General features: G+C 45.9%; 1 protein-coding gene across 1 annotated transcript in view; it reads left to right on the forward strand.

Moving 5' to 3' along the window:
- bnc2 (basonuclin zinc finger protein 2) overlaps positions 1–12,500 on the forward strand; it is a gene marked incomplete at its 5' end in the record, with an annotated part of 100,460 nt that overhangs the window by 46,126 nt on the left and 41,834 nt on the right. Inside the window, 2 exons of the mRNA XM_079999856.1 lie at positions 6,372–6,474; positions 8,727–8,962. Of these exons, the coding sequence (XP_079855982.1) occupies positions 6,372–6,474; positions 8,727–8,962 (339 nt within the window). The remainder of the gene's footprint in view (positions 1–6,371; positions 6,475–8,726; positions 8,963–12,500) is intronic.

Below are 12,500 nucleotides of genomic sequence, written 5' to 3' on the forward strand. Positions count from 1 at the left end.
TTGTGGATGCGAAGCGGGAGAAAAAGAGCAGATGCTGTTTTTTTCGGCTCCTTTCTTTCTTTAACTCGCGCGGACACAGGCGTGCGTTCGCCCTGCACACTCTGGGAATCCGGGGGAAAGAACCTTCCCTCATTTGCTTTGTATCGCCCCTCTGCTTTCCACTCCGGTCATCCTTACAACCCCTACAGCTTTTCGTGTCTGGTCACACTGTGTGGTCGTGTCAGTCCCTACAACTCCCCTGCTGAACCTAGCTCTATGCAGGGTATGATGTCACCCTGGGATATTTGCATACCCTAACCTTACCAACGACTATGATTTCACTCGGTCACTGCTGTGTCTACGAACCGCCTCTTTTTCTGGGAGAGGCTACGAAATTTCAAGACAGGCATTATCACCACAATGTAGGAAATCCAACTCTAACTAGAGCGTTGGAACGTGTCATGCGGGTGCCGATGGCGTAATCCATCACGCCGACTCCGTGGTAGGTGTAAGTTGTAGCACAGACACGCCTTGTCCGGCAGACCTTTGATTGCAGAAAGGCCTCGTTCTCCGCGCTGACTGCTACTGCTACTTCTTTATTATCATGCATGTATGTGGTTGTGTCTCTGATATGATGTTACAGCCTCTAGCACAGGTGTGTAGCACCACTTTCCACTACTAGATTCCTCTAAAAACAAGGGCTTGCCAATTTATAATGCCATAAATGACAAAGATCCTCCAGACAGGATAGCTATAACTACTACTACTACTACTGAGTTTGCTTATTGTCGGAGGCTACATTTTCCCCACACTTCCTTTGTCCTTGCAACCAGCCATACTTGCAGTTGCCTATCTACCTGCCCTCCTACTATATCGGCTCCTGTGCCTCTGCCCGCTATCCGGCTTCCATAGCTCTCCACCACTGTCCCTGCATCTGTCTGACGCCACTCTCTCTCTCTCTCTCTCTCTCTCTCTCTCTCTCTCTCTGTCCCTCTTCCACCCTCCATCCCTCTCTCCCTGAGTCCCAGAGCACCCTGCTTTGGACAGTGTCCGTGGACCGAAAGGTCTTGTCGCCGTGCAGGTGGTTTGATCTCCGGCCGGGGAATGGCTTTGAGAAGGCGCCGCGAGGGACCATATCCCCAGAACGAGGGCCTCCACGCGGAGAACGGACCCGATGCTTGTACATATACACCGTGCAAACGCATGCGTGCGTCTGTCCGAGAAGGCGGCTCTCCATAAATATGAAGTGACGGCACTCTTCGCTGTTTACAGTATGGTATAGATCCCCATCTTTGTAGGGTTGCAATGAGTGACCGAGAGCGCACCGTAAGAAGAAAGGGAGATCGCGGCATCGCATCTGCTCTTTTGGTCTGTGATCATGATAATGTCCTCGCTCCCTCCCTCCCTCTTTCTTTCTTTCTTTTCTTTTTCTCTCTGTGTCTCTCTCTCCCCTTTTCAATGTTTCACAATATCATTGCCAGCTGGGTCCTATATCCCTCCACTTCATAAACAACCGTGACTGTCCTGCGGTACACGCACAGCCATTTATCAAACGAGTGAGTTGGACTGAAGTTTCATCATTGATCTGATTTCACTTGCATTTTTTAGGAAGTCGGTCATCATGGCCTATTTACTCTCTACGACTATTCAGCCACAACAGCACTGTGGGAATGTTGGAAGTCGGACTTCTTCTTCTTTAACTAAGTTATGTGTGCCTTTCAATTTGGAATAATCGTCGGGGTCGCTCCCTATGTGTGTTAAGCAGATTACAACAGGAATCATGTCTGACAGCTGATGAACACAGAGAGGCACGGCTGCAGGGCCGGGGAAAGTTGAAAAGGCTCTTGCTCAGGACAGATGACAATATGTATTTCGTCCTCCATGATTTCACTGGAAGTGTGTTCTGATACAGTAAATCATTAGATACTGTAAAATTGGACTCGTTGTTACCAACAGAATGCAATGCGTCATAGGTAAAGAAAATCCAAAAAGCTGTCGGAAAAAAAATATTTTTGTCTTCCTGTCTGAACCTGCATTTGGCATTGGAAAACCAGACTACATATGTTCCCCGTCACAACTCCTCTCTCAGCCCTATCCCATGGGGGCGTTGCAGCCTGAACCATCGCCAAGTCATTTGTCCCTTGTCACCCAGGTCTTTTGGACAGCAGCAGAAACTTATACTGGAATAGCTTTCACTGCTGTACCTCGAGGGAAGAAGAGCTTTTGATGGTACATTGAGTGGCGCGGTGACAGCTGGGTATGAGAGGATGGGAGCGTATAAGCTCACACGGCTATTCTCTTACTCTTACTCTTACTCAAATATTCAGCGGGCAGCAACATCGTATATTTTTGAAACATATTGGATGGCTTCATATTTTTTTCAATGAGATTTGAGGCAAATTAACAAACTGTCATCTGATTAAGAGCAAATCTGGAATCTGGATTCTGGAAATTTTACTTGCAAAAGATCGAATTGGCTGTTTCTTTTCTCAATTAATTTGGTCTTTAAGACCACAGGAGGGAAGAAGAGGAAGAAAAAGTGAGAGGTCCCAGGTTTTCCATACGAATACATGAAAACATGTGCTTCTCTTCTTCCTTTTCTTCTTCTTCTTCTTCTTCTTCTTCTTCTTCTTCTTCTTCTCCTGCAATCCACCAGGGACTCACGCCCCATTTGGTTCCCATTAGCATAGCTCTGGTCCCTCTGCCCCGTGTCAAAGCCCAGACGCACAGCTGCACCCGGGACAGGGACCTCTGGCTCCGCGGCTGCCAGCCCCGGGGCTCAAACCAGAACTGACATGTAAAGGAAGGGCCTTGCGCTGGGGGGATTTTTCAAAGGGAGGCACTTTTTCTTTTTTTTTCCTCCCCCCCGCCCCTTTCATGACGGGATTTTTACACTGAAGTCGGTGAACAAATGATTAATCGTTGTTTATTTTGCGGCAGCCAGTAAGAAGAGAAAGGACTGTTTCAAGGCGAACCCGATGCATTTAGTCAAACAATCAAAAATTAGCCTTGGTGTACAGCGTTTACACCCCCGAATGCTGTAGCGTGCTGCGTCTACTACAAAGACCGGCTGTATCCAGCACATTTTATTTGTCACCTGGTTTCAATATGGACACTGTGAAGTCCCGGGCTATCTCTCGGAGCCAGGGCCGGCTTTATGACACGCGAGGTTGCTGTGCCTCTTTCCTGCACATGTTGGCTGCACATTTCTGGCAGGAAATTGACAACATTTCAGCAGCTAACCCATGGATGAGATAATATCTTGTGGGTGGAAGAAGAGGACAAGATGCTCGCAGTGTTTTACATTTACCCTAAGCAGAGACAAATTCGAATATGAAGCTCCAGAGCACACACACACACACAAAGACACACACACACACACACACACACACACGCAGACACACCAACACATGCACAGGGAGTTTTCATTTAAATTTAAGCTTTACTAACACAGCAAACAAGAAATGCGGTCTGTGGCTATGTGTTGAACATGCTGAAGGTTTCAATTAAAGCGGAGGGAACAATACCCACCAAGCCTTCAGCAGCTGTCTCTGCTCACTTCCCTCCGTACGCTGTCGAGGGAGCATAGGGAGAGGAGCGCTCGCCTCCGATGGAGAGCGCGCGGACGTCTGCAGCGTTTGTCCAGGGAGAGATGATGTCGATTTTGCTTTATGGGTGGCTCAGAGTGCCAGTCATTGTGATGCCTAATTTCCAAAGCAGCCCCAGTGGCCGTGATTTACATAATGCTGCTTGGACAAGCAGTTGTATTGATTGTGCGCCATGTGGTCGGTGCTTGTTTTGTCGAGTAAAGTCCGCTTGGAAATGACTTAGATGTGACAGGTTGCAGCCGTAATGTTCTCCGGGCTCCATTTCCTGCAGTTTTTAAAACCATCTGTCCTTGTGAAAAGTCTTTTAATTTAGAGTCCTTCCAAATCTGATGCTGGCCACCGCCGACTTTGAGTATTTGCACAATTGGGCCAGGACAAGGGTCCACAAGCCAACCCAAACATCCATTCAACATCAAGCCTGTAGCTAAACACAATCAGGCGAGTGAAACGCAGGCACTTCAACCAGATAAGAGCTTGAAAATGACTCCGCCGGAGCACAGGTTGTCGACGGTAATACCAGCACAGAAGCTGTGTTGGACTTTCAGCCACAGTCTGGTTCTAATTGTTGAGGGATTGCGGGATTTTCATTGCTTACAGAAGGGTCCCTTTCTTTCTCTGACTCTAGTGATTGAGAATTTCTCTCTCTCTGTTCATATAAACAGTCATACACGTACAAGAACGCACACACACACACACACACGCACTCACACGCACTCACACGCACACACACACACACACACGCACTCTCTCTCTCCTTTGTCCTCTTCCTCTCCGTCGTCCCCTTTAGTGGCGAGCCAAAGAGGAAACCCTGGCGAGACGCTAGCGCAGTGACTCACGCTCGGTATCTGGCCTCAGATAGCAAAGGCCCTCTCCCTCGGCCCGCTGTGACAAATATGTGTGATGGTCGCAGTGGGATGTAGGCCCATGCCAGCCCCTGACCCAACCCGAGCCCAGAACCCATGACCCGGGACAAGTGCGTCCCAGATCCTTTGTCTGGCCACAGACAAAGAGAGAGCGTTGAAAGTGTGAGTCATGAAAAAATGTCCTCCCTTAGACTCTGTTTGATGACAGTCCACGGTCTACTCATTTTGTTACCCTATTGACCCTACCCTATTGCACAACCCCATTGACCCTATTCTTTCACAAGCCGGAATTAATTTCCTTTCTCCGATGCACACGCTGGTACGTGGGATAACTGTACAAATGAATTCTGGGAAGTAACAAGCGCGGTACATTTCCTTCAGCTCTCTGGTCTCCTTGGTGCTTCTTCAGCAGAAAGGTGGAGTGCTTACTTTAATACTTCCTAATGCAGCCTGTCTGCCTAATGGGCCAGATATGAGTGGTGCTGCTGGCCGGCGTAATAAGTCAGTGATTAGAGGGTGCCTTGTCACAGCAGCAGCTCCGCAGACAGTGGCACACTCTAATTGCCGTATTAGACGCCCCTTAACTATCTTGTCAGCTGTCAGAGCCCAGTTAGTAAACAGGCGAGGCGTGTTTGATATTTCCATTTGTTTATTTGCTGTGCGGCCGGTAGAGCCGTGGCAGTCGGGGGGTAATTAGAAACAGGGCATTGTTGCTAAAGTGTCACTGTGTATAATGACGGCGGAGTCATAACAGTTCATTAGCCCTTGTCCTCCCTTACCTTTTTTTTTTTTGTCATTCTTGTTTATTTTCTCCAAAGTATAACGATGCCTCGAATTCCTTTCCAGAGCTTAAACGGCGAAGGTAAATGAAATGGAGACTTTAAACATCTTCTTCTGGAAGGGCGTGTTTGGGCAGGGTTATCTAGGGACGGCTGTGTGGCCATGGTAATTGTGAGAGACTAACTAGTCGCTTAAAAAGGTTGCCTGTTTGAACCCTGCAAACTCTCATCCGCCGCGCGTGCCTCAATGTCTCCCCTGCTTACTCATTGTGAATTGATCTGGATAAGGGCATCAGCAGAATGCCTCGTGTTAAGCGCCACACGCCGCGTACGCCATGTTTAATCCTTACTTATTATAAGGATTGCCGTGCCAGCACCTGAAGAGCTTAAAAAATGTCCAATAATCGCTGTCTCCTTCGGTATCAAATGGGGAGGCGACACGGCTAGAGGTGGTGTAATTCCAAGAATAATCTGGGATAAGCCCGTGTTCACTTTGACACTTCCAGTTGCTAATCTTTCCCGCCGCACCTGGGTGCGAGGGGCGCGGCGGGGGGATTTCATGGCGCCTCCGTGGAGTTTGAGTGGTGCTGAATTTTTGAAACCTTGACTGAATGCGTGGTATATAATCCTGTAATATAATGTAGCTGTAGTGTTATGTGTTTTACACTTTTTATGTTGATTTATTTTTTTTAGAACAAAAGTGTAATAACATTGTGTGTACACACACACACACAACCACGCAGCTGGTCGCTGTACTTACTGAGTTTAAACACTGATTTTTTTCAGCGGTTGATACTGCAGATTTCCTGTTGTGGTCGATGTGAAATAGGTGTAACAGCGTCCTTCTGTATTTGGACTCCAACCTATAACCCTTTGTCTGGATTTGTATACAGTATGTGTGTGTGTATGTGTGTGTTTCTATGAGTGGGTGTTGCATTAGTGTACAATTGTTGTATTGTTACTCATATCTTCAAAAGACTATTTCAAACCATATTTAGTCATAGATTATGGACCACAGGAGCAGAGATCAGTCCATTCCAACTCCTTAAGCAAGATGCATCTCATATCTGACTGTATGACCTTTTTGTGCATCATTTTCCCAAGTTGTGACTGACCTGGACTTGTTCTCTTCTCTTTTTCAGGCCATTCGCTGCACTCTTGTGAACTGCACATGTGAGTGTTTCCAGCCTGGCAAGATTCACCTACGGACATGTGACCAGTGCAAACACGGCTGGGTCGCTCATGGTGAGAAACTGCCATTATGGACTTTGGCCAAAACCTACAACATTTGTTGCTGTCACAGTGTGACAGTGTCAATCCATCTGTTAAATAATCCTAACCGCTAACCCTAGCCCTAACCTAATCCTGTAACCTGCTAAGTTATTTCTGTGGACACAACTTATTGCAAATATGCAGCTCATATTATTAATATTAATATTTTATTTAATTAAATAATGCACTTCAGATCTTTTTTCATTATCTGACCGCATTTCTTGTACATTAAGTCACTATTGGTTTCACTATAGCTTTCTCTCATTTTGCCTGTACCTGTAAAAGAACAGACACACACACACACACACACACACACACACACACACACACATGCACACACACAGACATACATACATACATGGGAGTGTAGATTGGGAGGGACAACACCTTATGACTTTTTCGCATGGGCATGAAAAAAGGAGAGAGGAGACAAGAAAGAACAAAGAGAGAGCGGAGGGGAGGGAGAAAAGAAAGATAAAAGAAAACACCTGTTTGGCCAGGGTCCGCAGCAGAGAGGGCCACGGGCCCTTTGCTGGATCGCAAAGGACCCCATTGACTATTTTTTAATCTCTCCCTCTGAACTGTCGAGCACCCGTCTCTCCTCACCCCCCCCCCCCCCCCCCACCCCCGCCCCAATCCCCCGCACACACTTTTCATTTAATGTCGGCATTGGCAGGGACTCTGACAAGTAGTTCTTCATTTTTTATTATGTTCGTGTCTGGCCGCGCTATGTTGTCAGGCAAAGCCCTCGACAGCAGGAGAAAAAAAATGCCGTCCCAAGATCAGAGACCCAACCAGGTGTCACCCAGACAGGGGGCGAGAGAGAGAGAGAGAGAGAGAGAGAGAGAGAGGAGAGAGAGAGAGACAGAGATAGAGCCAGCGGGAGGGAGCGAGGGAGCGGTATGGAAGGAAAAGCGAACGGTTCGACCAGGTGTCACTCAGGCGGCCAAAGATGGAGAAAGGGAAAGCGCGAGAGAGGTAGAGAGACAGCGAGTGAGAGAGAGAGAGGGGTATGAGATAGTGGAAGAAGGAAAAGGCAAAGCTTCGACCAGGTGTCACCCAGGCAGGCAAAGATGGAGGAAGGGAGGGAGAGGGAGAGGTACAGGATACGGCAGATACGGGGATAGAGGTGCAGCGCAGAAATGTGACGTGGTCATTGTGCCAAAGTATTTAAAGAAATGAAAATCAAAACAAGTTAAGTTTACCTTTATTCGGTCCACAAACTTACGTGCCCAAGCTTGTGTGCCCAATAAAAAAAAAGAAAAACTAAGAGTTCATTCTACAGAAAATAAACCTGTTTGCAATGAAAGCGATAGACAACCAAAATCTTAGTCGGGTGGGGAAAAAATAAAAAAAAATGCAAAAGAAGACACAAATTGAAAGAGACAGTGAAATTGGGCGGACATCAGGATGGGACAAAGCTATCGGCAATAAGAGATTGATGGAGAAGACGGGGGGAGAGGAGCAAGGCCGGCAGGAAGGAGGACGAGGAGAAGCAGAGCGGTAGATTAGTCTAAATAGAAAGAAAGGCTGACAATTACATTAATGGAACTGCTTTTATCTCACAGATATGTTATTATCACCCGCTGCTGAGTGGGCAGCATCTAAGGAGAGAGGGAAACCTGATAGTCATTAACACTATGTGTGTGTGTGTGTGTGTGTGTGTGTGTGTGTGTGTGTGTGTGTGTGTGTGTGTGTGTGTGTGTGTGTGTGCATCCCTGTGTCCCTATGCATCGCTTCGTGTCTTCATCTGCTTGTGTGTGTGTGTGTGTGTGTGTGTGTGTGTGTGTGTGTGTGTGCGTTTATGGCTTAAAAGGACACACACACTCCCCTGAATACCCACCGGGGTTAATAGGACATTGGGATAGTCAAATCGACATTGTCAATAATTGATCTCAGATAATTAATATCAGAATTCTGTTCTCGTGATTTAATGTCCTCATATTCCGAAAAGGCTTTCACGCTATTTTTAAATTCAAAAATATTTGATTTAGCTGATTTACTCTCATGGTTCAAAAAAAAGTATAATAATGTTGTTTTATGTGGACACACTCCCAACAAATCTTGTTTCTCAAGGTTTTACCAGACGTCCCTATAAACCACCTGTATCTGTGTGTGCTTTCTCTTTCCCTCCCTTTCTCCCTCTCTCTCCCCCTCTCCCTCGCTCTCTCGCTCCCTCTCTCTCTCTCTCCCTCTCTCTCTCTCTCTCTCTCCCTCTCCACCAGCTCTGGACAAGCTGAGCACCCAGCACCTGTACCACCCGACGCAGGTAGAGATCGTCCAGTCCAACGTGGTGTTCGACATCAGCAGCCTGATGCTGTACGGCACGCAGGCCGTCCCCGTGAGGCTCAAGATCCTGCTGGACCGCCTGTTCAGCGTCCTCAAGCAGGAGGAGGTGCTGCACATCCTGCACGGCCTGGGCTGGACCCTGCGCGACTACGTCCGCGGCTACATCCTGCAGGTCGGTGGTTGTGCGCTACGGGCCAGAGGCTAAGCTTTTTATTTTTTGTTATTTTTTTACCTTTAACGTCAGGGTAGCCATGGACACACACAGACACACACACACACACACACACAATTGAACGCCAGTGTGAAATGGCTCTGAGAAAATAAATGAATCTTCATATTTATCGCCACCACTTTATTTCTCACCCAACTGTATCCACCAATCCCCGCTACGTCACGGCGTCTCAAAAGGTACTGACCAGAAACCGTCTCAGGGCACTTCAGAGAACATTTGCCCGCCCGTCCGCCCGTCTCTCTGTTTGCCCCCGACATTACTGCGACTTCAACGTGCGCTCCTTTCTTCCTCAGCCGGAACAGAAAGAAACGAAAACAGAAAAAAAAAAAAAAAGTGGAGAAAAATGTCACGCCAGCAAAGTGTAAAACCACAGTGGAGCGATTTCTCCTCCGCGTCCCGCGTCCCTCCCAGATAATTGCAGTCAGACACATTTCTCAATCAAAGCTACGGAGGTTATTTGGGTCTCAAAACCCAAACCAAAGTGTTCCTGAACGAATTAGTTAAGAGAGAGTGAACATGTGCTTGTGGTTAGCCCGTGTGTCTATATACGGGTGGGTGTGTGTGTGTGTGTGTGTGTGTGTGTGTGTGTGTGTGTGTGTGTGTGTGTGTGTGTGTGTGTGTGTGTGTGTGTGTGTGTGTGTGTGTGTGTGTGTGTGTGGGTGTATGTGTGTGTGTGGGTGTGTGTGTACTTTTGCGTGCACGCTTGTGTGTACATGTACGGTTTAGTGTTCCAGCAGTGTAAGTGGAACAGCATGGCGAGGAGAGGGTGGTTTGAGGCCTTGTATGTGGAAACGGCTTCTGTGAGTCGAGCAAACCACTCGCAGATCCATTCCTATCGTTCACACACCCAGGCACACACACACACACACACACACACACACACACACACACACACACACACACACACACACACACACACACACACACACATATAATGCAGAAATAATCACTTGGAGCCCTACAGCTAAAGCTAATACTGTGCTAATACTATGTAGGCCTGCACCTATATACTGTATACCATATATATATTAAACAGGTGAGCTATATTTTATATGTTATATGGATCAAACATTTTTTATAATATTTTTATTATATTTAAGAATATCTTTATTATATTTTCATTATATTTTTATCATTATTTTCATTATATTTTTATTTAATATATGAAATATTTTGGGGGAAAAAATGTGATCAATTCAAAAGAAGAGATTTATTTTCCTGCATATTTTTCAAAAAACACATATACGTACTTCTCCCTCCATTATAAAAAAAAGCCCTCTCCCTTTGATATTTTGTGTTTTATGCTGTTTGGAAAACTTTATCTAAAGAGCCTCGACTGTGGGAAAGCCCTCGTATTGAGTAACTATTGGAACATCTCTCGGTTCCCATCGAGCTCGGCACCGGCTCCTCTTGTTTTTATCAGCTGGTTCTAATAGTCTTCTGGTGGGAGCATCGCTGCTCAAAGCGCCAGGCCTCATGTCACGCTACTGGCTAAATCCCCCAGATCTGCGCAGAGGGGCTTCAAAGGGGCCGCGGCCGCCGACTAACAGCCAGTCACTTAAGGACAGTAAGCATCCATTGTGCGGGCCTATTAGCTCGTAAGTAGCTATGAAATTCAATCATCTTCCACGGGCCTGCGGGCCACGCTGTGTGTCAGTGTGTGCGCCGCGATTTCTTTTTTTTTTTTCACCCGAAGATAATAAAAGAAGCAAAATGGTTGCCTAGGCAATGGATAATAAATTGTCTTTTTTGATTTGTGGATGTCAGAGCATATTGCTCAATGTCACTTTATATATTTATCGTGTAATCTTTACAGCCGGGAGAAAAAACAACAACATATTGGCTCCTATTAGTTAGAATTTGGGCGCATGCTTATCATACTATATTACTGAATTTGTATGAAATAATAACATATTTAATTATTTCGTTGCTTATGAAATAATAAACCCTAAATCGCTGTCATAAAACACAGTGAAGCTCTTGCTTTGACTGATTGATTTATTTTCAGATCTTTAAGAAGCAATATAGAAGACAGATGAGAGATAATCATTACAAATAAAAAAAAAAAAAGAAAGAAAACATTCTGCAAATTCTTCACCCAAAATAAATGAATGCGTGTCTGAAAAGGAGGATGAAGAAGTACAACACTGGATTTGTCCTGCCCATATTCGATACTCTTAATTTAATTTCACTATTACTTAAATGAAGTTCATGGTTATTATATATATACATATACAGTATACAGTATACATAGATCCATATTTGGTCATCTGGAGCGCAAGTCATGTCGTCTTTAAAAGCCATTGCCATTCAGTTATTGTGCAGGCCGACGATCAGGCCTATTTCTATTGTAAGTCTTGCTTTTCTCTTTTTTTTTTCACCTTCCTCTTCACATCCATCAGTTTGCACCCCCCAAAAAAGGAAATGTACAACACAGTTTTGAAACAACTTCGCTGGAAGTGGAAGTTTTTGCTCGGAAATTATGTAGTGATGTAGTGTTTATTTTTTGTTGTAGATGTGTGTGCGTATGTGTGTGTGTGTGTGTGTGTGTGTGTGTGTGTGTGTGTGTGTGTGTGTGTGTGTGTGTGTGTGTGTGTGTGTGTGTGTGTGTGTGTGTGTGTGTGTGTGTCTGTGTGTGTGTGTGTGTGTCAGTGACGCACCATAGAGCGCAGGACACTGAGCTGACAGAGTGGACCTGCAGCTCCTCTGGTCCTTGACCACTGCGTCATGTACGCACACACACACACACACACACACAGACACACAGACACACACATACAGTATATATATGTATTATATTTTGGAACAAAGCCACAATAGCGGTGTGAACTTTACGTGTGTGTGTCCACGGTATGTTAGGGTTATTTATTTATTTATCTATTTATTTATTTTCTATTTTTTTTTTTCCCGGCGAGCCCAGTGTGAGATTAAGACATGCTGTGGCTGCACCAGGGCTCCTGCCTCCAGTTTGCTTTTCTCCCCGGGTGGATATTTAAGATGTTTCCCACCGTCCCCACCTCGCTGCCTCAGCACGCAGCGCCGAGGTGAACCAAGGACCCGCAGATTCTCCCAGTACGCCGCCATGGATTCGGGGGGGAGGAGTGTGTGTCGCTCACACATTGCTTAACTAGCTGCGATTGGATTGTTTTGGATTATATTGCAGCCCCTTCTCTGTAACCCTCCGTGTATATATCTCAGGGGCTTGTCGACCTTTATGGCCCGTTTTTAGGTCCCCGAATCTTCCCGACGACAGCTCACGTGACAAATTTCCTTCTTTTTCTTTCCTTTATTACTATTTTTGTAGCCAGCATCGCTAATTGTATGCTTTACAAGTCGCACTCAGGCCAGGAGGCAACAGATTGAGCCGAAATTAGAATCTTCTTCGACCATTTTCAAAACTGACAAATATTTGGCAGATATTACATATTGCGTATTAGCGTTCATGCGAATTGGAATATTGCTTTGGATACTTGTATTA

This window comes from Zeus faber (assembly GCF_960531495.2).
Source record: "Zeus faber genome assembly, chromosome: 4".
NCBI classification, from domain to species: domain Eukaryota; kingdom Metazoa; phylum Chordata; class Actinopteri; order Zeiformes; family Zeidae; genus Zeus; species Zeus faber.